The sequence below is a fragment of the Silene latifolia genome, chromosome 9 (genome assembly GCF_048544455.1).
Source record: "Silene latifolia isolate original U9 population chromosome 9, ASM4854445v1, whole genome shotgun sequence".
Lineage (NCBI taxonomy): Eukaryota > Viridiplantae > Streptophyta > Magnoliopsida > Caryophyllales > Caryophyllaceae > Silene > Silene latifolia.
In genome coordinates, this window is record NC_133534.1 from 2,522,609 (window position 1) to 2,548,383 (window position 25,775).

General features: G+C 39.2%; 2 protein-coding genes across 6 annotated transcripts; both read left to right on the forward strand.

Annotated features, from left to right (window-relative positions):
* The first annotated feature begins 1,219 nt into the window (after positions 1–1,219).
* Positions 1,220–6,276, forward strand: LOC141598680 (uncharacterized). Of its 5 annotated transcripts, XM_074418407.1 has the most exons (7): positions 1,220–1,366; positions 2,462–2,789; positions 3,214–3,293; positions 3,510–3,849; positions 4,630–4,842; positions 5,326–5,689; positions 6,130–6,276. In XM_074418407.1, the coding sequence occupies exons 2-6, from the start codon at positions 2,487–2,489 to the stop codon at positions 5,677–5,679; spliced, it is 1,290 nt and encodes a 429-aa protein (XP_074274508.1). In that variant the 5' UTR covers positions 1,220–1,366; positions 2,462–2,486; the 3' UTR covers positions 5,680–5,689; positions 6,130–6,276. The 5 variants fall into 5 exon arrangements, with proteins under 5 accessions (XP_074274508.1, XP_074274506.1, XP_074274509.1 ...); XM_074418405.1 differs by having other exon boundaries at positions 5,326–6,276; XM_074418408.1 differs by having other exon boundaries at positions 2,591–2,789; positions 5,326–6,276.
* A 12,457-nt stretch (positions 6,277–18,733) lies between these two features.
* LOC141598681 (uncharacterized) lies at positions 18,734–24,733 on the forward strand. Its single transcript, XM_074418410.1, has 9 exons — positions 18,734–19,904; positions 21,279–21,362; positions 21,447–21,794; positions 21,883–22,018; positions 22,139–22,301; positions 22,893–23,021; positions 23,344–23,538; positions 24,092–24,214; positions 24,389–24,733. The coding sequence occupies exons 1-9, from the start codon at positions 19,625–19,627 to the stop codon at positions 24,494–24,496; spliced, it is 1,566 nt and encodes a 521-aa protein (XP_074274511.1). The 5' UTR covers positions 18,734–19,624; the 3' UTR covers positions 24,497–24,733.
* Positions 24,734–25,775: the final 1,042 nt, after the last annotated feature.

Genomic DNA, 25,775 nt, shown 5'->3' on the forward strand with positions numbered 1-25,775 from the left:
AGACTCGAGGCTCCACGTGCGCAAGAGCGTGTGCCACAGAATTATTAATCCTACGCGTAAACGACCATATGACAGTATTCAAATTACAACAAAGAGCTAAAATATCGTCTAAGACTTGGTGGAAGATGCTCCGTCCTTTTTTCTTCATCTTCAGTGCCTCGATGACATGAATGCAATCACTCTCGATGAGAACATTTGCGTGCCCTCTATTCTTCGCTTCCTCTAGCCCATCATGAACAGCCACTGCCTCTGCAATATGAGGTTCCCACGTTTGTTGTCTCATCCACGACAGACCTCATAACACCCGTCCCTCCTCATGCATTATGTTAAGCAAATTAGCCAAAATATATATATATAAAGAATCTATTTCTATTAAACATGAAAAAACAGAAATACATAAATAATCTATTGAATAGAAGGGAGTATTAAAGTTTATCAGGTTTGGTTATAAAATAGGCATTTGTAGTGTTGGCTTTATCCATTTCATACTTTCATTGCCTTTGTATGACCTAATATGACATGGATACCATCTAAATAGTTTCGACAAATTTTGCTTAATGTTTCTTTATTTAGCACTATTTTAAAAAGAAAAATCTCTTTCTCTCTCGAGAGCTTTGGCTAAAAGCTCACGAGTATGGAAATGAGTTCATTTTGTTCAAACCTGGGTACAAGCTCGAATTTTATTTCATGATCACAAGTTGGGAAAGGCCAAGATCTTGGTTAACTCGGCTTCTTATAACCCCTAGTCATGCTAAACTTCTATATATAGCTCGAAATTTTTTCAAATGCTCGGATAAATGTCGTTAAATGAATTTTAAGACGTGGTATGATGTAGGGTGTGGTCAAACATTCAGGTAGGCCCGACTACCTGAGAGTGGGCCCAAAACCAGCCCGGTGCAAGAGGGGGTCAACACGGGTCGGACCGGGCCCGCGAAGGTGAATTTGGAACCGTCCCGGACCGGGTCGAGGGCGGGTTTTGGCGGATGGGTTGGGTGGTTAAGTTAATTTCGAACTAATATCAAATTATGGTGGGTTTAGGGCGGTCCAGGTTAGATTTGTTGGGCCATGTCCGTACTAAATTATTATGGGTCGGACATGGATTTAAGTCTTTAACGTGTCACACAAACCGGATTAAAATGGATCCGCGGGGCTGGATTGGGCGGTCCGAAAGTTTGACCACCCCTTGACTCCTTGAGGTTCCTGCTCTCCTAGAGTCCTTGGGCACAAAAATTTCAGTTGGGTGCATGAAAGTATGAAACGGTCACTTTGGACTGGGGATCGTACTTCAACCATCATAAATTTATTCCCGCGCTTTTTTTTAAAATCGTGAGATTTCTTCCCCAATTTCTAGCTAACCTAATTTCTGGTACGTTTTTTTAATCTTTAGTTTTAACTTTTGTTAAATTCAACAACGGGCCTGGGCCGCACCCAAACGGAGGAGAAAGAGTCCACAACGTAGGCCTAAGAGGGTTTCACTCTAAAACCAATTGGCATAGAGGGAGTAGCCCCTTGCCTCAGGCCCACTTTTTTGAGCAACTAACTTTGGCACATAACCATGGGCTCTGATACCATAATAAACACGAGATGGAGTGCACCGCTACGCGGTGGAGAGAAGTCTAACTCATGCCAAAAACGCTCTTTCTTATCTCCCAAAACCAATTGGCTAGGCCTTATAAGATAGACAATCTCTCTCTTTTTCACGGATGTGGTACTCACAAGTGGATTTATACTCCAACAACTTTCATTCTTATGCATAATAAGGTAAATTCTGTGTTTGATTTGTATTTTTGTTATTGATTTTGGTTTAGATTGAGATTGGGGGTTAGGGTTAGGGTTAGGGTTAGGGTTAGGCTTTTGTGAATTTTTGTTGATTTATATGTTTGATTGGATGATTTTTAGGGTTTAATGAGCTGATAATGTTGATTGTTGAATAATATGGTGATGAGGATCAATTATGAAAGTTTATGTGCGAAAATTTTGAGTTTGATTTGTTAGTTTTATGATTAATTTTGTTTGAATTGAGATTGGGGGTTAGGGTTAGGGTTGGGATTTTGTGGATTCGTGTTCGTGTTTATGTTTGATTTAGGATTTAATGAGCTGATGTTCGAGAATTATGAATTATGTAGTTTATATACGAGAATCGTAATGATTAATGAGCTGATAGTTTAGAATGTTATTCAGTGTGAATAATTCGAATGTTCAATTTTATGATCATCTAAGCTTGAATGCTTGATTTCTATTTCATTGAAATTCTTGCTATATTTTCCCGTAAGCTCAATGGATAAGCTTCTTAGGCTGTGGCAGAACCGCAGAACCAGGATTTGTATTTAGTGGCGGGAAAATTTTAGGGGCGGACTAGGAATGTAATAAGTTAAATTTTAAGTCTGCACACTTGATATGGTTTCATTAATTAAATTGATAAGCCTCCTGATTCTGCAATGTTGATGATTTCATTTTGCAGGTCACAGGACGCGAATATCTGAAAGATGTTTGCTCAGAAACCTGAAATGAGGGTGCCAAAGGATACTCCACTCGTATCAAGTCCCATTTCCAGCGTAAATAAGTTTGCTAATGATGATAATTTTGTTAGCAAGGTCATGATGCAGCAAAATGAAGTTGAATGTAGCGCCCAAGATGTGGTGAATTGCGAAGAAACCCAGAAGGCAGACTGGGGCTTGACGGTGGAGAAATCCAGCGACCGTGAGCAACCTTTGAGCGCTAATCAGATTGCAGCAAAGGCTATGCAACTGCGATTGAAAGGCAAACATGAGGAGGCCGATCGACTATTGGTGAGATATTTTCGCTCTCTTATCTTTTCTTATACAGCATCTGTCTTTTCTTATATAGCATCTGCTACTTAGCCGCCTGTCCCTAAGAGAATCCCCAAAGAAATTTTGTAGACTGTTGTATTTATCTTCCCAAACAAGATGCACCCAAACTTATATGATTTATACTGCTACTATCCTGATTAGGCCGTAAATTTTGAGTGTTTGATGTTCCTTGATGAGAAAAGTATAAGCGATTATTTTGGGACACGCCAAATAGCCGAGGAAGCTTTTGCATTGATTATTATTTAGTTTAAAGGTAGCAGAAGGACCTCATCTGGGTGTTAATGCTTTAGTAAAACTTTACCGGAATTATATAAACATAGACATAGGTATCATCATATCATTGCTTTTCAATATTTTCACTAACTTGAGCTTTCTTCTCCAGAAAGAAGCCGAAAACATTAAAGTCAACCAAAATGCGTGTGAGAGAATGGCAAAGCTTAGAAATGACGTCAGTTCTAGCAGGTATTTTCGCAATTTTCTACTCTCTATTCTCTGCTTTTACTTATTTACCATCCCCATTCTAATGGAATGTGGTGCCTGAACGCCTTGTGGTGATTGTAGTCATCCTCAAATTGTAATAAGTCATACTGCCTGTTCATGAACAGGTTGACATGTGTGACGTTCCCTCGCCCCTGAGCATACTCCTCATGATCACTACATTATTGTTTAATCTTTCAGATATGCTGCACAAGATAAAAGTTTGCAGCAAAAGGGGAAGGAAGATGATAGTGACATTCACTTGGCTCAAGCTATAATGAAGAATAAGCATTATAGTATGTCTACTCAAGCTGATGACGAATACGAGTATGATGGAGAATCATGCAAGAAGAAGAGGAAACAAGGTGATGGGAAGACTCCGGGGAAGAGCATAGTTACCCAGCAGGATCGATGTCATTTCTGTTTTGAGAACCGTCAGCGATCTGAACATCTCGTTGTCGCTATAGCTAACTTGACTTACCTCATGCTACCACAATTCACACCAGTTGCCCCTGGCCATTGCTGTATAGTGACAATGCAGGTAACTCTCTATATTACTTTCTTATGTTAGATTTTCCTTTTACTTGGGTTATTATTCTCTGGGCAGTAAGCCAGCCACTTTCCTATGGGACAATCTCAGCATGAAACCGGATTGCTTCTATTCTGACTTGATTTTTATAATTAGGACTACCATTTATAAGTCTAAGATAAGTCACAAGACTCACAACTTAAATATGTTCCATCATCGTAGATCAGGTTTCAAAATAAAACTACATGTATGAGACATTTTATCGGACTTTTACAGTTATATGTCCTCTATGACAATTTGTGTACTTGGTCTTTGGGTATCTCTCAATCTCATTACTAAGAACTTGGCAGCCTCAAATGTCCACTATTCTTTCTCAAATTTGTGAGGTCGCTTACACAAACTCGAGAAATCGTCCTTGTCATTTACAAACACTTTTGTTCCCAGACCCTGAAATCCCGAAAACTATACACTTCAATTTGAGCCGTTCGTGAGGCCGTACCGGTTTGTGTTTCTTTTTCTCCCGGTTTTCCAACCACGTGTTAGGGGTTGATTCAGTAGTTACCCCATTTGATTTCAGCCCCAAATAACAGGTATTAAAACATTTTTAACGAATTTCTGATTTCCGCCCAAGACTGATTTATCGCGCACCGACAACCTCAAATAGTGAGAAGTGGCAATGTGGTATCATTTGGTCCTCTTTAAGTACTGTGTTTCTGATACCTTAATTGTTTAAAAATAGCTATTGCCTATTTGACTAAGACTTTTAACGTCATCTTATGTTCATATCAACAGCATGAACTGGCGACTAGAATGGTGGATGATTACGTTTGGGAAGAACTTCGCAACTTCAAGAAATGCCTCATTATGATGTTTGCAAAGCAAGGCAAAGAAATGATATTTTTAGAAACAGTTCTGAGGTTGTCCCAACAACGCCGCCACTGTTTGATTGAATGCATTCCTTTGCCACAGGATATTGCAAAAGACGGACCTCTGTATTTTAAAAAGGTCAGTTTTCTGCTATTACTGGAATTGTATTCTATGAATAGTTGATCTTAGTTCTCACTTCTCTCTCAGTGGCTAAATCATTGGGGGAGTTAGCCTGTAAATGAAATATTCCATGCCAATTAGTTTTTTGCAAGACGGTTTCATGCAGTATATACCTATAAACCCCACTAACTCAATACCCTTCGGAGGAGTGTCGTATAAGCCCGTCTCATGGTTATATTTGATGGAAAATGAGCTAGCTCCACTGGGTGGTACGGAGTCTCGAGTTTCAGTACCCTCCCTCACATACATGTAGGGTATCATTGTCTTGGTTTAGTAAGACCGTCTCTTAATTATATTCTGCTGAAGCTCAATTCTTGAAAGATTTTCATACTGCTTATTCTTTCTGATATCTTTAATTTTGGTTAAAAAACCATATTTTTTATCCAACCCATATTTCTCCTGTGATTTTTTCTCAATCATGCCATATTTTTATTCATCCAGGCAATTGACGAGGCAGAATCAGAATGGAGCCAGCACAATGCCAAGAAACTAATCGACACAAGCCAGAAGGGACTGCGTGTTTCAATCCCCAAAGACTTCCCTTATTTCCATGTCGAGTTTGGACTGGACAAGGGATTTGTCCATGTGATCGACGATGAAACACAATTCAAGAGTAGTTTTGGTCTCGATGTTATTAGGGGCATGCTTCCGTCACTAGCTGAAGATATGTATCGTCGCAGGAGGTATGAATCAACGGAGATTCAAAAACAAACAGTTGCCGAGTTTTCTAAGGATTGGGGACCGTTTGATTGGACGAATCAACTCAGACCGAGTTCAACAAGTCCTGTAATTTGAGGCTTACCCAGTAAGTAGCCACATTTTGTTTCATACTCCCTCCCAGTCACTATAATGTTCCCTCTTTCCCAAAACGGATTATTCAAGTAATGTTCCCCTTTCTATTTTTAGAAACTTTTACTCTTATTTTATTCATTTCTCTCTCCTATCACCAAACCCCACACAACTCTTTTACTCCTATTTTATTACTTTCCTTTATGTTTTGGCCCCACAATTCTTTATTTAACTACTAATAATTCATCCCTCTCTCCTACCACTAATCCCACACAACTCTTTTACTAATATTTTAATACTTTTCCTTAAGTATCGTGTCCATATCAAAGGGGAACATTATAACGACTGGGAGGGAGTATCTTGTTAAGCTGTAAATAATATTCCTATTGTTGAATCATTGAAGAAAGTTCATTTGTATAACTTTCTTGTTTGAGAGTATTCATGTTAAACTGTTAGGCTATGGAGTCATGGGACCGAGACATGCGCTTTGGAAATTCATCGACGTGACTAGATTGTAATTTTAAGTTTAACCATGTCACTCAAATCCCTCGAATTGAAGTTATAATTATTGTCAACGAATAATTTATCGGCTAACTTAATTGACATTTGTTCTTGACTTCTCGACGAATTTGTTGAGAGGTCGACTTGTATTATTGCCTTATTGGGGAGTTGTGATGTCTCAATCTCATATGAGAGAGTGGCCAGTGTGAGTTGCAGACTTGCAGTGCCCACATTTTTTGTTTCTTGAGTGTCATCTTTTAGTATTTGTATTATTTTTACGGCTGCCAAAAAAAAAAAATCGTTTAGTATTTGTTGTGCTACCAAAAATGTCATAAAGTGATTTCTATTTTTCTAGGGAAGCAACATTGAAATCTTACCATAATCTGTTAGTTTTTCGCATGAAATACGTTTAATACTCGTATCCCTTTACTTGTAAGTTATAACCGTTGATATGCACCGGTATAACTTAAGAGATGTTAAAGAGACCAATGAATAATTCGATACTCCATATATCAAATATATTAAGATGATTTATAATTCCACGCACTTTTATCGGTCTTTATGCATTACTTCGTATTTTCTCCAATTCTATTCTCGAAAAATTTCCATACTAATGGTATTTTAAGTTGCTGCTTTTAAAATTACTCTAAATATGTGCCCTAAGAGGATCTGTTAGAAAAATCGTTTTTACATCGTAAACCGTAACTTTCTCATCTTATACACGAATACCAATGCCCAATAATCACTGATTTCTTGAGTCAATGCATGAGGCTCTAGAAAAAGAAGATCGAATAGGTCAATGCATTCATCAATTCATGTGGTATATAGTATGTGATTCATTATGATATTTTTGAGGAGGTATCTTTAAGACAAATATATTCGTTTTAATATTAAATGGGATAAATAATCCCGCTAACATAGATGTGACAAGTTTTTTATTAATGTCAATCACTGCATTCTGTTTTTGTTCTATCTATTTTAGCTGACCCATTTTAATTTTAAAATGAATATCTACGTCTTAATCACAAAGCTGGGGATATCTTTCAAGTAGTATGAAGTTCATTCATTGTTGTGGCTTTTGATGGGTCAAACTTTAGTGTACGAATTAATGCTAGTAAGCTGAAAAGATGTTGTAATGACATACTGGTGTAGATTTATTTCATCATTTTTTGCAATAGCTTAAATGATGAAAAGGTGCATTTAATTCATCACAACTGTAATTTAATGTCCCCTTCATTTAATTAATTTTATACTATACCTAATTTCATCATAAGATTTTATTAATATTAGCCAATCATGTGTACTACAAAGGAAATTTTGTAATTTTTATGACACATTCATTTACTATATCAATTTTTATTTTTTTAGGTGAAAATTTACTATATCAAATTTTCTACTTATTAAAATACATTTATAAAGGTTTAATAAACATTAGGAGGGTCTATGTCTTGTCCACCCTAAACCGGCTTTTCGGAGGGTCTATGGCTTGCCGGGTCTGAGTCTAGTCTAATTCTTTTTGGTTTTAGCGAGTCAAGTGGCGGGTCAGGCTAGGGATCTTGGACCTAAATCCGGCTTGGATGTCTGTGCGCATATCAGGTTTCAAGCGAGCCAGCTCTGTTTTGCTTTCGACGACCTGAAAGGCGGGTTGGTCTCAGTCACTCTCATTCCCGTGCAATTGACCACATCTACTCAAACATATCCAAATATATCTGATGGGGCATATTCTGCACCGCTGACCAAGTCAACACACTGAGCAAGGTCAAAGATATCCACAGCAAGTCAACGACTTAGATAGCCTAGCCGATGCATCCCATCGGCCTGCCACCTTGGTCTCGGCGTGACAACTTTGCCAAATAGGGACACACATCCGCGTACTCATATCCAAGACCCCTCGGCGGCGAGTCAATATTGTCCGCCGGCTGCCATAGGTCCCTCGGCCGAGGGGTAGATCGGTCTTTCCACTGCTTAGCCAGCCACTTGGCCACTTGGCCACTTGGCCACTACGTGACAAAAGGTGAAAGTCTATAAATACTCCTCAACCTTCATTGAGGAGAGCATCTCACAATTATAACCTAAATACACTATTCATCTGGTAATATCTCCCTTATCTCTCTACAATACGCATCTAGCCAAGTAACACAGCTTAATCCTTTAAGTTTACTGACTTGAGCGTCGGAGTGAGTACGCTTGCACACACCCAAGCCCTCGGTTCGTTCATTGTTGCAGGAGAGGCCGAGTGGGACGATAGGAGCAAGAAGGATTCAGCTCAAGACATTATTCAACAAGTCAAGGGTGGTAACTAATAACTGCTCCGGAAATTATACCCGGAACAATTGGCGCCGTCTGTGGGAAATATTCATGGCAAACTGACGGCCAACTGGGAAGGTCCCTACAAAGTGATCGAAGAAATAAGGCCGGGTACATACCGGCTGACAGACATGGGAGGTGTGCCTCTGATGAGCCATTGGAACACCGATAACTTGAGAAAATACTTTGTGTAGCGGCGGAGGTGTCCGAACACATTGTGGACACCCCAACGCACGATGATAACAAGCAAGTGAATCGCCCAAGTTCTCCATCAATGTCTGTCCCCTCCACGGTTTGCCACTAGACAGAAACTCGAAGGGAAAAATCGCTCGAGCCGCAACCCCGATTACCTCGGCCAAAACCGAGAGCGACGGGGAACACGTCGGCCGATACGCTAAAAAGAAACGTATACTCGGTCAATTGAGACGCCAATCTAGCGGTCAATGTGCCTACACGATTGCGATTGCTATCGAAGCCGCAACCCCGATTACCTCGGCCAAAACCGAGAGCGACGGGAACACGCGGCCGATACGCTAAAAAGAAACGTATACTCAGTGCAATTGAGACGCCAATCTAGCGGTCAATGTGCCTACACGCGATTGCGATTGCTATCGAAGCCGCAACCCCGATTACCTCGGCCAAAACCGAGAGCGACGGGGAACACGTCGGCCGATACGCTGAAAAGAAACGTATACTCGGTGCAATTGAGACGCCAATCTAGCGGTCAATGTGCCTACACGATTGCGATTGCTATCGAAGCCGCAACCCCGATTACCTCGGCCAAAACCGAGAGCGACGGGGAACACGTCGGCCGATACGCTAAAAAGAAATGTATACTCGGTCACAATTGAGACGCCAATCTAGCGGTCAATGTGCCTACACGATTCGCGATTGCTATCGAAGCCGCAACCCCGATTACCTCGGCCAAAACCGAGAGCGACGGGGAACACGTCGGCCGATACGCTAAAAAGAAACGTATACACAGTGCAATTGAGACGCCAATCTAGCGGTCAATATGTCTACACGGTTAAGACGTACATTCAAATCGCCTCAGTCAATGACACAAGAAGACAAGTAAAGGATCGTAATCGAGTCCGCCAAGCCGAGGACCAAAAAGATAAAACCTTGTTAAAATGACTGCAAGAAGAGTACAAACGACGGCCGTCCCCATAAGGATTGCCTAAACTCTACCTACCGAGCTTTACAAAAAGCAAGGAAACGAAAAAACAAAAGGTACAGACTTGGAAATTGAAGCGCCAAAAGGATGGCAGGGAGAGAAGGCTCAATAATTGGCCCCCGAACAGCTAAAGCTATCCGAGATGCCGGGTGAGTCCGGTGACGACCGCCCGTCTCCCTATGCTCGATGCTCCCCTGCGTCGCAGTACAAGCATCATCGGTGGCGGCTTTGTTGAAGGCGAGCATCTTCAAGCAACTTCAGCCTCTCATCCTCCTTCACTTTCGCATCATAAGCCGCCTTAGCCTCAGCTATCTGAGCCGCCTTCGCCGCCTCAGCCTTCTCCGTAGCCGCGGTCTCCTCGGCTTGACCATTTCATCCAAAAGAGTATCAAATTTATCCCATGGAAAGGAGCCCTCGGGGACGAGTCTTCTTATCGCCTCCCCTGTCGCCTTCTCGGCCTGGTCCCGAACGGACGCACATTTTAGGAAGGACCTCATCCTGAAGCATTTCAATATCCTTCTCTTTCGAGCAAGGATAGCTGCGTGCCCCGAGCACCTCTCCGCTTGCTTCGAAACCGATCCTCCCACTCGTCCCTCTTGGCAACCACAGAGTCGTAGGCGCCCTTGTACCTGTCCCGTTCCTCCATCATCTTAGCCGTGGCGCCATCAGATCCTCAACTTTGGCCCTCTCGGCCCTCGGCGCTTCTCGGCTTCTTCCGCACGCCCCTCGGCGGCACGGAGATCCGGCTTAGCCTTCCCGGCTTCCCCCCTCGCAGCAAGAAGATCAAACTTGAGCTTTGCAATCGGCCCAGGGAGTTGGGCCGTGGTCTTTTCTTGCTCCATGATGAGGGAAGCGACAGCGGTCCATCTCCCCAACTTCTTGTATATTTCCTCACCCTCCGCCACGAGTTTGGTAGGGGTAAGCTTCTGGGGTGAGGAGTCCACGGTGACACTTTGGTCACCCGTTTTCTCAACCGCCTTCTCGTGCTTCCCGCTTGCCGTTCGGCGAGGACGGCGGTCTCCGACGATGGAACGCAAAAAGTTCTGAGAGCATCCATGTCACCGTGCATTGACACGTCGAAAGCTGTCACCAGGAATGCCCAACGAGCCGGCTAAATCCGAACCACAAGTTAAATCCGCACCGTTCGAACCCTCTTAGGCAAGGGTCAAGCGAAGGTGCTCCTCCACGGCAACGGTGGAAGCGGACGGTGGGTCTTTCCTCTTCTTCGGAGAAGGGACCTTAGCAACGGTCACCTCCCCCTCAGAAATGTTGATCACCTCCACACGATCCTTTTCGATCACCGGGGTCGAAGAGGGAGTTGCCATTGATGCAGCCGCCGACTTGGACGTCGCCTTCTTTGGTCTTCTCGGCACGTTGCCAAGAACCCGTGCTTGTGCCGTCTCTCTCGATCCAACGCCTTTGTCTGTCTTTCCATGACTTCGTTAGGAGACAGTCGGCGATCACGTGCTTCAGCCGTAGGATGGCGGGTGAGAACCTTTCCGTCCTTATCAAGCCCAAGCCTCTCCAAGTCCTTCTCTGACAGATCCTGACCAAATCGATCTGCAAGGAATCAAACAAGAGTTATATGAAAGAAGTAAGAAAGCTCCAAACAGGAACATAACAAGTAGAGGTGGGCCTCACACCGACCCTACTCACCACTACGGCCGAGGGCGGTATGAGGCCGACGCGGCGAGCATCTCGTCTGAAGAATAATGCTGGTGGGGCGCCCATCCCTCCTCGGATCAAATAGCCGCATTGCCCGCTTCTCATCCGCCGTAAGGGGGACAAAAGAAGCGTCCATCTTAACCTTGCTACCCCGGGAGACGTACTTCTTATACTCTTCCCGGGTCTCACACCGCAAATGAACGGGGCCCTGGAAAGACCTCGGCAACAGGTAGTCCTCCGGCACTGGACGTACACCCATCGCCCCCGCCAATCTTTGCGGGAAGTAAGCTTGTTTACGGAGACATATCCGGGGCTCCGTCCGGACGCTGTACCACCCCACCTTTCGGGAGATCGACGGCCGAAGACTATGAAGTCGGCGGAATAGGTTGACCGTAGGGACCTCCCCTTTAAAAAGGCAGAGCCACACAAAGCCGATTATCGTCCTCATGGCCAACGGATGTAGTTGGGCCACGGCAAGGTTCATAGCTCTGATGATGGCCACAACATGCTCATTTAAAGGAAACCGGAGCCCGTACTCCAAATGCTTAAGGTACACGCCGATATGGCCCGGGGGAGGGCAACAGACCACTCGACCCTCCTCCGGGACAACAATTTTATACCCCTCACCGAAGGAGAAATGATCTCCGAACAGGGTCCCTCCGGAACTACTAGCGAATTTATTCGTCCAAACACGGTCGAGGCCGGTCGTGCGAGCCTCGCCATGACTTCGAACAGTCATCCTCCCACCATCGACGGAGCCCCATCACGGTGATCAACATCATCCTCATCCTCCAACTCCCCCAGGAGGGGCAGGTCATCTACGGGAGAAGGAGGCCTAGGACCCCCTAACCTTAGCGGGATGGCCTCTAAAATCTCCTCCTCGTCAAGACGCGACGGGGAACCCCGGCTTGCGGAAGTGCTAACCCCGACATCGGCGACATGTTCACAACAAATTACTAGCAAAGAAAAGAAAAATTCGTTTGTTTACCTTAAAAGGAAAAAGTGCTAGCCGGATCAAAGACTCTGAAGATTGGAAGAAAGAGGAAGCCCTTGAGTTTAGCAAGATGAAATTTTGAAGAAAATTTGAGAAAATGAAATTAGTGACCAAAATCGCGGAAAAACTGCCCTATTTATAGGGAAAAAGCCCATAATAAAGGGCCAATCAAAGCACAGCCCATGAAGCAACAGCCAATCAACGAGCAAACACGTGTCGAGCATGCAACCACGGAATGTCAATCGTCGCAACAGTTAAACGTCAATCAATGCAACAGTGACCAAGCGTCTTCAACACGTCCGTTCACATCCCTTCAACTATTCATTTTCCTCAACAAATTCCTAGGTATCCGGTCTCCGCCGCCACCGATCAACCAAGCTAGGAAGCACGGGCCGGGGCAATCAAAATCAACCTAAGACTCTCGGCCTTGGTCACGGCCAGCGTCACATTCTTTTCCACATCGAGTGCCCTTTACGCATCCATGTGGAGGGGGGATATGGTATACGGCACGGCCTAGCAAGAGCCACGCCGATGCACAAGAAGAAGCCGATCTGAAAAATTTCTAAAAATCACTTGTGCAGAATACATGCTCAACGTACATCGGAGCCCATACCACGGCATAGACTACGCTGGGGGCAAATTGATGGGGCATATTCGCACCAATGACCAAGTCAACACACCGAGCAAGGTCAAAGATATCCACAACAAGTCAACGACTTAGATAGCCTAGCCGATGCATCCCATCGGCTGCCACACGGGTCTCGGCGTGACAACCTGCCCGGACACACATCCGCGTACTCATATCCAAGACCCCTCGGCGGCGAGTCAATATTGTCCGCTAGGCACATATAGGTCCCTCGGCGAGGGTAGATCGATCTTTCCACTGCTAGCCACTTGGCCACTTGGCCACTACGTGACAAAAGGTGAAAGTCTATAAATACTCCTCAACCTTCATTGAGGAGAGCATCTCACAATTATAACCTAAATACACTATTCATCCTGTAATATCTCCTTATCTCTCTACAATACGCATCTAGCCAAGTAACACGGCTTAATCCTTTAAGTTTCGACTTGAGCGTCGGAGTGAGTACGCTGGCACACCCAAGCCCTCGATTCGTTCATTGTTGCGGGAGAGGCCGAGTGGGACGATAGGAGCGAAGGATTCAAATTTCAAGACATTATTCAACAAGTCAAGGGTGGTAACTAATAACTGCTCCGGAAATTATACCCGGAACAATATCTAAAATACACACTTGTCATTCAAATATATCTAATCGGTATTAACAATATCAACTCTGATATTCAGACTGAACCTTATCCGTTAATACTTAATACCCTCTACTTATCATGAGACTTACCAGACGAAGATATATACTAAATTTAGGGCCCGTCGAAGTCCGGTATACGTCAAGAATACACTTCATTGGATGTTAACGTCTGTATAGAAAGATCCAATTATGGAAGCCATTCGTGTGGTGATGCAGTAATCTTGTAGCCCTAGTTTTGTAGAGTTGTAGGCGTCACTTTGTTATTTAACTTATTATTATTATAATGGCCCATGTTTTTTGGCTTTTAAACAAAGTTTTGCAACAGCTTTTTGCTCAGTCTCACTATAATGATTGTTGTATGTAGCATGTTGTTTGTATAGATACCCCTGTATTTTTGTCTCATTTTACTATTTTTGATTGCGAGAATGTTTGTATTGTCACTGCTTGATCCGGTAATATTTTGTCCGTCTTAATTTATATTTAATTAATGGATAATGATAAATACTCCCTCCTATTCATTCATTTTGTCCCCCTTCTATTTTGCACAAGAATTAAGAAAATGATTTTGGACCACACAAAACACTCTATTCCACTCTACCCCACATGTAATTAAATTTAGACCACACAAAAGTTACCAAAAAAGGAAAGAGGGACAAAAATCCGACTAGCTTCGATAAGGAAAGAGGGACAAAATGAATGAATAGGAGGGAGTATAACCCATTGAGTTGTATTTAAATAATTAAAAGAGGAAATAAATAGTTAACTTATGCATTAATTACATTGATTTATGTGTAATTTACTCTCTAATTAATATACATTTTTACAAAGAACTAGTAGAAATAAGACAAATAATTGAGACGATGTCGCGATAGATAGAGCGAGCTAGCAAGTAGTATTCCCTGCATATAAAAACATACATAGATTATAATCGTAAGTTTTATATTAGAAAAAAAAAAGATAAATATCAATCATAATTCCAGCACTAAATAACATAGTGCAATATTAATTACCTTGGTCTTTATATAAAAACATGCATGGATTATGATAATAAGTTTTATGGGTTTTTCTAACCTATGCCCACCGGGCATAGGGTAAGAAAGCCAAAAAAAGAAAGAATTTAATGATATCTTTATGGGAAATTGTAATATACAATTACTTTTATTTTTTTTCCCAAGAAAAATATTTAAATATTTCTATTTTTGCTTTCTTAACCTATGCCCAGTGGGCATAGGATAGAAAACCCGAAGTTTTATATATTAGAAAAAAAGATAAATTATCAATCGGAATTCATAGTACTGCGTTGTGCAATGTTACCTTGGCTTCTAAAGCAAGGTTATCTATCGTCCTTTTTTTTTTCTATTGCGAGTATGAAACCTTTTTTCATGTCAAGATGGGAAGTGGTAAATGAAAGCCTATAAAAATGGCTACCATTCTTTGTTAGTGTACTTGTCATGATTTTGGAGATACTTTCAAGTTTCAAACATATTGATATAAATAGTTAGACAATGTCTTAACGCAAGAGCGATGATGAGAAGTTGAACGACTTATTTTAGAGAATGACATGAACTTCAAAATAGCAAGTCATATGAAATCTGGCTTGACTTCTTCACCAAAAGGTCATGAACTACAAAATATAATCAATTATCGGGTAACAACCAAGTCAAACCCTCCCTTAAACTTAATGTTCGATTGTAACCCCATTCGCTCTAACCTTAATCTACCGACATTTATATAAATTAAATAACTTAAAATAATTTGATGCTCGTAAATATCTTAGTTCAAAACAATATACAAACGTAGGAGTATACGTCGTAAAAAGATATGAACCTAATATATATACTCTTAAGTCTTAATCACAATATAATAATATCATAACACATGCTCATGTCATAATTTCAACTAATGTGTCTTAATCAATAATATGTCAATGTGTCTTATTTAAGATGATAATATCATTTTAAACTTAAAACAATCAAATATGGTATACGAGACAAAAAATGATGTATAAGAAATAATAAAAAAAATTATCCTTTATATACAAGTAGGGATATATTTAACTCATTTTAATCTTTAGACAGATACTCCCGTCTTAAGAGAAGAGAGATTTACCCTCTTATATGGGTAAAACGTAGACCTGGCAAAAGTAGTCCGACCCGAAAAAATTGACCGGAGACCCGAAGTGTCCTGAAAACCCGAATTGACCCGACCCGACCATGACCCGTGCTTTCTTGACTTTACTGACCCGGCCCGAAAATGACTCGATCCGAAACCACCAAACCCAAAAATGACCCAACAAAATATTACTCTAATTGAATCGAAAAGACTTGAAACGGCTATTTCTCTATTTTTCATTGACCCGAAACAATCCGACCCGTTTGATCCGTATCAGACCCGACCAAGAAACCCGAAACAGACCCTTCTCTACCCGAATTAACCCGAAATCAATGAGAGATTCGAATTAACCCGACTCGAACTCAACCCGTTGTCCGCTTTGCCCGGTCTAGTAAAACGTAAGAGACATGAATACAAGATGTACGAAAAATTCAGGTTGCAGGTCATCAACTTGATTACTTGAATAAGCAAACCAAATGCATACGCAACAATAAAATCAAAGAAAACAACACAAAGAAACTCCCAAGAGTAAAAACCAAGACAAATGTAACAAGACAAGAAATAACATGATCATTATTAGCATCCACATTTTTTTCAGTGAAATCTCTGAAACCAACACCAACAACTCAGTGCCAATAATCAATATCCCACTCAGACTCAATCCCTAATATCCACACTTTTTTTTTTTTTTTTAAGTCGGGTTATTTCGAATATTTACATATTGAGATGATATAGGTTTTGGCCGAATTAGGATTCATGTATTGTAGATTTGTAGTGTTATTTTGATTTGAGTGTATTATTGTTGAGCTGTGGTGCGGTTAGGGAAGGTTAGTACAGTAGGTGGATTATACATCTGATATATTACCTTCAGTTTATTAGTTTTTGAGCATTATAACAAAAATTTTGAGTTTTGTTTTAAAAATTCTAAGTTTTACTATAAAATTTCTAAGTTTATTCATTTAAACATTAAACTCTAGAAAATTACAATAAACTCAAAAACATTACATATAAATTTAGTAAAATTTGAGTTTTGAAGGAAAAAAATTAAAATCTAACTTAAAAATTTTAATAAGCTCAAAGAAAATATACATATGCTCAAAAACAAATAAAGTTTGAGGTAATAAGGTCAAAAAATATACATATATGCTCAAAACAAAAAGGTTGGAGGTAGTACATCCGATGTATGTTCCTTTTTCTCGAAGTTAGTAGGGACACGACACTCTTCTTCGTTAAAGGGTAAAATTTTCGATCATTCAAATTTTCACTTTTTTGAGATTCTGCTCCCTGAGTTTAAATCATTACGTCTGCTACTATTATCGAGTTACTTTTGTATATGTACATACACAAGTTTCTTCTTGGAGTCAACAACATTTTGGCTCAACCGAATTGAATGCTTATGTTATCAAGGCATAATATAAAATTATAAATAAAATAAAATTAATCTCAAGTTTAAATTCGAGTTAAACACATCAAGGTATCGGATCGTGTGAATTTGTTTAAATATAGTTTGAGAATAACTATTTACCTTCTCTTCTACCTTGTCCTCTCATAACTGATTAAAATATCATATATTTTGCTCTCTCCACTTGCCTTCCGACCTCACACAATATATACTAATTTAATCTATATATTTTGAGAGTTGAAAAATAGAAGGTTGAAAGAAGAAGGTGATAACCGCCTTCGTATAGTTTATATACTCAATATGTGTCAATTATTTATGCACATTTCTATTCTTATGAAACTATTTTAGATAGACAAATGATTGAATAGAGAAAATATCGAGTCTAATTATTCACGCCGGTTCATCAAGTTATAGGTAATTCATGTTGGGTTATCTGTCGAGTAATATATTACTCAATCTGTTTCAATTATTTAATTTTTTTAAAATTATTTTAGATAAATAAATGATTGAATCGAGAAAATATCGAGTCTAATTATTCGTGTTGGGTCATCAGTCGAGTAATATTATAGGTCTATAGAGGGCCACCCCTCACCAACCCACCACCCACACGGTTTTGTGAAAATATTAGCCACGTGTCATCATATAGTTCACACTATTATACGCATTTGTTTACGGCATTAAGCACCTTGACTTGACCCAATCGAAAGCACATTTTATTTCGTCTTTGAAAATAGTAGCAAGTGTCTTGTAAGAATATCTCACCGATTCAAGCCGGGTAGGATTATTAGTCGGTAAAATCTCCTTAAATTTTAAAGACTACTATATTTTTAGGGCTTGAATCCATGACTTTTGATTGAGGTACAACAACCCTTATCAGTTGATCTAATTACTCATTTTTAAAAATTAAAGTGACATATTTCAAATCATTCACAAAAACTCAAGAGAAACGGTCTCTCAATAGCGTTATTGAGAGACCTCTCACATGATGGAGCGATGGACCCACTGAATTTCTTTTTTCCTTATTATGTCTCCCACTAAATTTGTGAAAGACGGTTTCTCATAAGACCTACTGTCATTTGATGGTTCTCATTTCAATTAGTCTTCATATTAATTTCCGGTTCATTGTTGATAATTGTTCTATTATTTTGATTGTTGATTTGTGTTTTGTATAATGTATTCGTCCATTTTGATCATTTATGTACGCTTGTTTCGATGCAAAGACTAAGGATAAATGATAGTTTATATATACTTTTAACATCAGGAAAATTACGTACATAACTAAAACGAAAACCTTAATAAATGAGCGAGACACTTAGTAAGTAAAAGAATTATAAAACTGTCTTATAAAAAGATTAACGTTATTAAAATCGAACCGTCTTATTTCAGTCGGCCTTACACAAATATAATATAAAACAAATTTCGTGAAGTAATAGGAGTACTTTTTAATATCCATACTCCATATAGCATGTTATATGAGTACAATTTTAATGTATAATCGTTTCACAAAAGACTAGATACGCGATAAAAAGTATCTATTCGAATTCCAAAGTCAACTTACACCCAAATACTAATGTGAAAATATACACTAGTAGTAGTATAAAATTTGTTCATTAATAAGTTTGTTAGATCTTTTCACATGATACACCTTAAAGTCATTCCAATTTTGTCAAAAATATCACTATCAATTCACCTCAAATTCACAAAAAATAACACTCACCATAAAATCTCCCAAATAATCAACATTCAACCATCATCAATCAACCATGATATGATACTTTAACTACTAGTATAAAGCACCATTAAAAGAAGTAGTTAGTTGTTCTACTCATATACTTTACTCTACTTATTATATATACTCTAGTTATTATCATCAATTACACAAAAAAAGTTTGAATTTTTCCTTCAATAAATTCACTAAATTAAAGCAATTACTAATATTTAACAACACAAATATTCGTGAAAGGCGATCTTACACAAGAATTTGTTGTAAAACGGGTTTTTAATAACCACCTTATTTTCTGTAACCATACTTTTGGTCCTGGGTTCGTTTTACGAGATTATAGTGTAAAAACGTCTTACAGAAGACCAATTATTTTACTCTATAATAATTATTTGTGTAAAACGGGCTTTTAGCAATAACTTTTCTTTATTTTCGGTCCCATATTCTTGGTCTCCTGATCGAATTTTATAAAACCGTCTTTATAAAACCGTCTTACAGAAGACTTAATTATTTAAATAATTTAATCATAAATTAATACTCTAGTTATTATCCTTCACCTACACTTCCTCTTCGTCTTCCTTCAAATTCACTTCATCGACTTCTTCTTCATCATCTCTCTTCAATTGCATTTATTCATCAATTCAATTCAATTAAATTCCAATTCTTTATTTATGGTACATATATAAATCTCATTTTTTCCACAAAACCCATATTTTAATTTCTCCCAATTTTGATGAACAACAATTCAATTTAATCAAAAACCCCTCAAAAAAAAAAACCCCAATTTTTGTGAGGTAAATTAAAGATGGGAGCTTGTGTATCAACTCCAAAATCATGTATAAGTAAAAATTCAAAGAGATCAAAGAAAAAATCTCATCATGTTCATCATAATAACAATAATAATATTGATAATAATGCTAATAATAATGTAATTAGTAGTAATAATCGTAAGAGAAGAAGAGTTCTTAAGAAACGTGCTTCTTCTAGATTATTTGAACGTTCAATTGATGGTTTTAACCCTAATCACAATAATAATCATAGTGTTAATGTCCCAGATCGTTCTTTTACTAATCCCACCTTCCAAGGTTACATTTTTCTCTCTTTTAGTTTTCAAATTATAGAATAAGACGGTTTCACGCTGTGAGACGGTTTTTTTATTGGTTAAATGTTATTGGGTTTTGTTTTTTAAGTGTTTTTTTATTTTGTGAATTTGTGATTTGATTGTATGGAGCTGTTTTTTTATTTTTTTTTATTTTTATATTAGTTGTTATTATTGGAGAAAAAGTGTAGTTTTTGATGATGTTGGATTGATTTTGCAGCTGAAATTTAGTAGCTGAACAACTTGTACTCCCTCCCGATTCTTTGGAATTGCCCCATTTTTGATAAAGTGTAGTTTTTGATGATGTTGGATTGATTTTGTAGCTGAAATTTAGTACCTGAACAACTTGTACTCCCTCCCGATTCTTTGGAATTGCCCCATTTTTGAAAATTTACGCGAAGGGAGGGTTTTGAACCAATGGGGCGATTCCAAAGAATCGGAGAGAGTATTAGAAATCGAATGTGTTCATATTTGGTTCATTTGTTAATTGGGTGTTGTGTTAGAACAAAAAAAGAGTGGCATATGCAATTGAATTTGTTGTATTTTGATGCTTTTCTCTATATTCAAGTTGATACCAAAGGTGGGATTATGATTGTGATTGTTCTTTGGATTTTTTTATGTTTTGATACCTTTGTTTGGTGAATTAGAGATGCTTGTTGTAAGAAAAGTTTGTTGGTGTTAAAGGTTGAATTTTTGTTGTGGGCTTTGGATGATCAAATGTCGGTATGTCTTATGAATCGGAATTGAAAAGAATAACTTGTTAAGTGGGTAGAGTGTGGACTATGTAGCTAGAGAGCAATCGAGCATTCAAACTTGGGTTTGTGTTCGATTATGGTGGCTTATATGCTATTTGATGATGATTCAGCTAGTTCAGAATGTGACTAAGAAATAAGAATGCCTAACCTCGAGTTATGTGTTGCTAAGAATGCCCGACCTTTGGTTAATACAATTAGGAAAGTTGTATGATGGGGAGGTGATCTAGAACAGTAGAACACGGAAGCTCAAAAGGGATGATTTATGAATGTAGTAAGTTTCTGTAGAAACTTGAATGATTGATAAGTCAGATGTGAGTGCCAGTCGAGTGGTCGACTGATATGTTGTGCTTTCCTATTGTGCATTTCTAGTGATCTTGGTCGTGCAATGTTATTTACGAAGATTAATGTTTGCTCTTTCCTTTGTGAGTGTGTGAGTTGATGAAATCATGAATTAAGTCGTGACGTTTCCTAGGGTTTGCTATGTTGATTTTTGTTTGGAGCTAATATTTGTTTCACAAGGACAGCTTTCGTGGTTTCACATTGATTTTGTTTGATGATCTTATGGTTCTTCTCTCTTACTATTTCACTTATCATGGTCTGACCAGGCAATAATGAGGAGGCATGGTATGATTCAATTACGATTTTTGTTGAGTCTGATGGTGACGAAGATTTCCAAAGTGTTCAGGATGGTATGCATTTTTATCCATCATAGTTTGACTGAGATAATGCTATTTTCTTTTCCCATATATGAGAATATGATTTTCATGGTGTAGATCTATTATCCCAAAATGGGCTCGAACGAACGTCACTGGGTAGAAATTCACAGGAAGTAAATTCTGCTCGAACTTCTATGAGTGATCTCGGTCGAAATTCATCTGAAACAAGACACCCTGTATTCCTTGATGAAATATCCTCCTCTTTAGATGATAGCTCTGGCAAGGACGACGGATTATTTGATAATTGTGGCATTCTTCCGCACAATTGTTTACCTTGTCTCAATACAACTACTGTACCCTCAATTGAAAAGAGGACATCAATTAGCTCCCCAACTAGTGCAAAGAAGAAAGCAGCCTTAAAACTTTCCTTCAAGTGGAAGGACGGAGTCCCTCCCAATTCAAGATGTATGTCTTTGTACAACTGTTCGTTTACAAAATGGTTTTTTGAAACAGATAATTGATTATATATAGTGTTTTTCTGATTTCTCCTCAGTGTCTTCAAAGTCGCTCTTGCAAAGACCGATTGCAGGAACCCAAGTGCCTTTCTGTCGAGTAGACAAGAGAATCATGGACAGTTGGTCGCCAATTGAACCAAATACTTTTAAAGTTCGTGGTCCGAACTTTTTTAGGTAATGTCCTTTGCAAGTTCTCTAAACTAACCTTTTAATTCATGAATATTTTTATCTAAATCACATGTTTAACATTCTCGCTACTTGTTTGACCCTAAAATTTTTATGTCTCTATGGCAGGGATAAGAAGAAAGATTTCGCTCCTGGCTCCTCGGCATATTATCCTTTCGGTGTTGATTGTTTTTTATCTCCACGTAAAATTGAACATATTGCTCGTTATGTGGAACTTCCTGCAGTAAACTCTATTGCTGGTTTCCCTCCGATTCTTGTTGTGAATGCACAGGTAAAGAACCTTTCTTGTTCTTCTTTACATTAAAGACTAAGACACTGGATAAGTAGATAATACTCGTATTATAATATCTCTATAGTACTTGCTTAATCTTATAAAATATTCTTATTATGTTGCCTTTCTGTTTTTCTCGTGCCTTTTCTTTTAACCATCCAAGTCTCCGGTTTTCCAGTGGATCCAAATATCCAATGACACTTTCTTTGATTTGGAATATGCCGAACTAAAGTAAATGGCTAGTCTTTAGACCTTAGTTGACACAATTTTAATCACAGGTCATGCGCGAAAAGCCTGTCTGTATTTTTGACAGTACCTTAGGGCTGCATACATGTCTCTTTGTCTAGCCATAGACGGTATCCATTGAGGAACTGGCGTTGTTGTAGACATTAAGTATTTATGTTGTCACTACTTACTTCACAATGTTGGTTGGTTCTTATTGGGTCTCTAAATACGCTGAGAACTTGTTACATTGATATGATATACTAGTGTCTAATTTTCGAATTAATAGAAAAATACTTGCCTGGTCTCCTTCCTCTTAACGACTCGGGTATCTTTTTTGATCGACTTGGATTCCTTTTCTATGTGCAGGTGCCATTATATCCGGCCGCTTTATTCCAGAATGAGGCTGATGGAGAAGGAATTAATATAGTCATGTATTATAAAATTAACGAGAATTTTTTGAAGGAAATCCCATCAATACATCAGGAGAGTATGCGGGTAAGACATGGCATGCCAATGTAAATCTACATCTAGGCCTGGCAATCGAGTCAGATAGTTTCGAGTTCAGGGATTCAGGTCGGGTGGTTTTGACTTATGGGTCAGGTCGGGTCTGGTTATTTCGGGTTGTGAGTATTAATGTTTTTGGTTTGAAATTAGTCATTACGGCTCCCTTGGGGTGTTTTGGGTTATTCGGTGGTGGGTATACTCGGGATTGTACTCTTTGGGACTGGGCTGGGTGCGTCAATCTCGATGTGTAGTCTGTATAGTAATGGAACTATCTTCTGACTATTACTTTCTTTACCCTGTCTTGTTTACACAGAAGTTGATGCACGATGAGGTGGAAAAAGTGAAAAGTTTCCCAATGGACACGATTGCACCTTTCCGTGAACGGTTGAAGATTCTTGGTCGTCTTGCCAATGTGGACGACCTTCATTTAAGCGCAGCGGAGAAGAAGCTTATCAATGCTTATAACGAGAAGCCTGTTTTATCTCGTCCTCAACACGAATTCTTTTCAGTAAGTTGTATTCTACAAATTCAGCCTTTTTATGTACCGTCAAAATATAAGCATATGGTATGTCTTGTACATTAGAGGCAAGTAGGCAACCATTGGTCCTTAAAGTGCTACCGAAGTGACGAGCACAGTTGGCTTATGGTTTCTGTCTGTATCATAAATATGACACTCCACTGCTTTAAATCAGAATCACTTATTGTACCGCGTTTGGTGCCGTGGTGGTAACAAGAAAGAGTTCCTGTCCTATTTGCCAGGATTAGTAATCTCATTCTTTAATTTCAACCTTGCGTAACCTAATCTTATCTACTGTATTATTTGTCGAATCACATAGTCATTTGTCTGGTCCCGAGTAATCCAACTCATTTTCATTAACCGAACCCAAAGTGATCCAATAACAGCCAGACCAGAACCCCTGGCGCCAGTCACCCGATGTCAGGTCCAATTGCCATTACTATAAAAATACTCTGGTAATGTTCGTTGAATAGGATTTTCACAAGGACATTTGGAGGTTTCAGTTCTCTTACACTCGTTTCTGCTGCTAATTTTTTGTGTGCAGGGCGAGAATTATTTTGAGATCGACTTGGATATGCACAGATTCGGTTATATTTCAAGGAAAGGATTTGAAGCATTCTTGGACAGATTAAAAATGTGTGTCATTGATTTCGGACTCACTATACAGGCAAGTATTTTCTGATACTATAATTCAAATAATTTTACAAAATTCAACTAAACTTGTGAAATTTCCCACCGATTAAAAAACTTTGGATGTCGAAGAATTCGTAGTAGTCAACCTTTGAAGTACTCCATATCATCATTTAACTAATAAACCGTCGCTTCTGCATTTGTAAAGCAGGGAAATAAAGCCGAGGAATTACCGGAGCAAATATTGTGTTGTTTACGACTGAACGGACTTGACTACATGAACTACCAGCAATTAGGGATGGAACAACAACCCCTATGACATTAAATTTGCTGGAATATTGTATCAATAATTTATGTGAAATAATAATAAAAAGAAGCTAATTTTGACAAAAGAACATCTTCTGTTTTTCTGTGTATTTTCTGACAGTCACTTCTGGAGTTCCTATAATGAAAGTTGCTGCTGAATGCTTGGTCTGATGCACATGCAAATGATGCAATTATGCATTGTATGTTGCATCACAGGCTAATTCACATGCATATATCTTCTAATTTTGGAGCATATGGACTAATGGATATATATTTTAGACATAGTGGACTGATTTTTCCTGTCCTGATATTATGACCACCTTTTGGTGATTATTAGCTTTTGGAAGAAATCTCGGGTGTTAAATCTCGATTCCCTTCTTAATCTCCGAATTGATTGTCGCTGTCAAATTTTGGTCATTGGCTCACAAATGTTGCTGATGTTGTCTCGAGATATAATCCGAGAAGCTTGAGAGCCTTTACATTTTTGGGCCGGATGTATGCTGGAGTCGACGTGGATTGTTTGGCCTACTAACAATTGGCTACCAGGCTCGGGATGGACAATTGATGCCCACATCTATGTAAGTTTTCGGAAATGGGTTGTTCATAACCATGGATTATTGAGCCTTGGGTGTTAAATCTTGATTTCCATCTTAATCTCGGAATTGATTATCGGTGTCCAAGTTTGGTCATTGGCTCACAAATGTGGCTGATAGGCCTGATACTGTCTCAAAGTATAGTCCAACAAGTGAGAACCTTCACATTTTTGAGCCGGATTATTTACCGGATGTATGCTGGAGTCGACATGGATTTTATGGGCCTACTAGCTATCAGGCTCGGGATGGACTACTGACGCCCGTTCCTATGTAAGTTTTCGGAAATGCGTTGTTCATATCCATTTCTTTTTCCGACCGGACGGGTTGTTCTAATGGAATGCCCCACCCATGAACATCATGTGCTGGTCAAGTTGTATTTAATAAAGCTGGAAAGTTTTGAGCCATTTATTTTGGTTTCAGTTTGTTTAAATTAGTGCTCATGTTTTCTGTTCTTTTCAATTTTGTACATATTGCTTTACCTTAGTTGGTTTCTGAGTTGGTTGATGAATTGACCTGCATGCAAAAAGGTGGGACTAGTTTTGTCCTAACTAAAGTTATTATCATTCTATGTTGGCCCATACTCCATTATCCACCAATAATGTGTGCTCTTATTAAGGTCTTAGGCCCTGTTCTTTTGGACAGTAACTGATCTGAACTGAATTTATAGGATCTGAAATGAACTTAACTTAACTTATAGGA

Bases quoted from the DNA above. Each gene is read 5' to 3' on its own strand.
- LOC141598680 (XM_074418405.1), top strand. From the start codon at position 2,487: ATGTTTGCTCAGAAACCTGAAATGAGGGTGCCAAAGGATACTCCACTC. The intron at 3,294-3,509 runs GTATTTTCGCAA...TTAATCTTTCAG, and splicing joins AATGACGTCAGTTCTAGCAG to ATATGCTGCACAAGATAAAA. The intron at 4,843-5,325 runs GTCAGTTTTCTG...TTATTCATCCAG, and splicing joins GACCTCTGTATTTTAAAAAG to GCAATTGACGAGGCAGAATC.
- LOC141598681 (XM_074418410.1), top strand. From the start codon at position 19,625: ATGGGAGCTTGTGTATCAACTCCAAAATCATGTATAAGTAAAAATTCA. The intron at 21,363-21,446 runs GTATGCATTTTT...TTCATGGTGTAG, and splicing joins TTTCCAAAGTGTTCAGGATG to ATCTATTATCCCAAAATGGG. The intron at 23,539-24,091 runs GTAAGTTGTATT...TTTTGTGTGCAG, and splicing joins CTCAACACGAATTCTTTTCA to GGCGAGAATTATTTTGAGAT.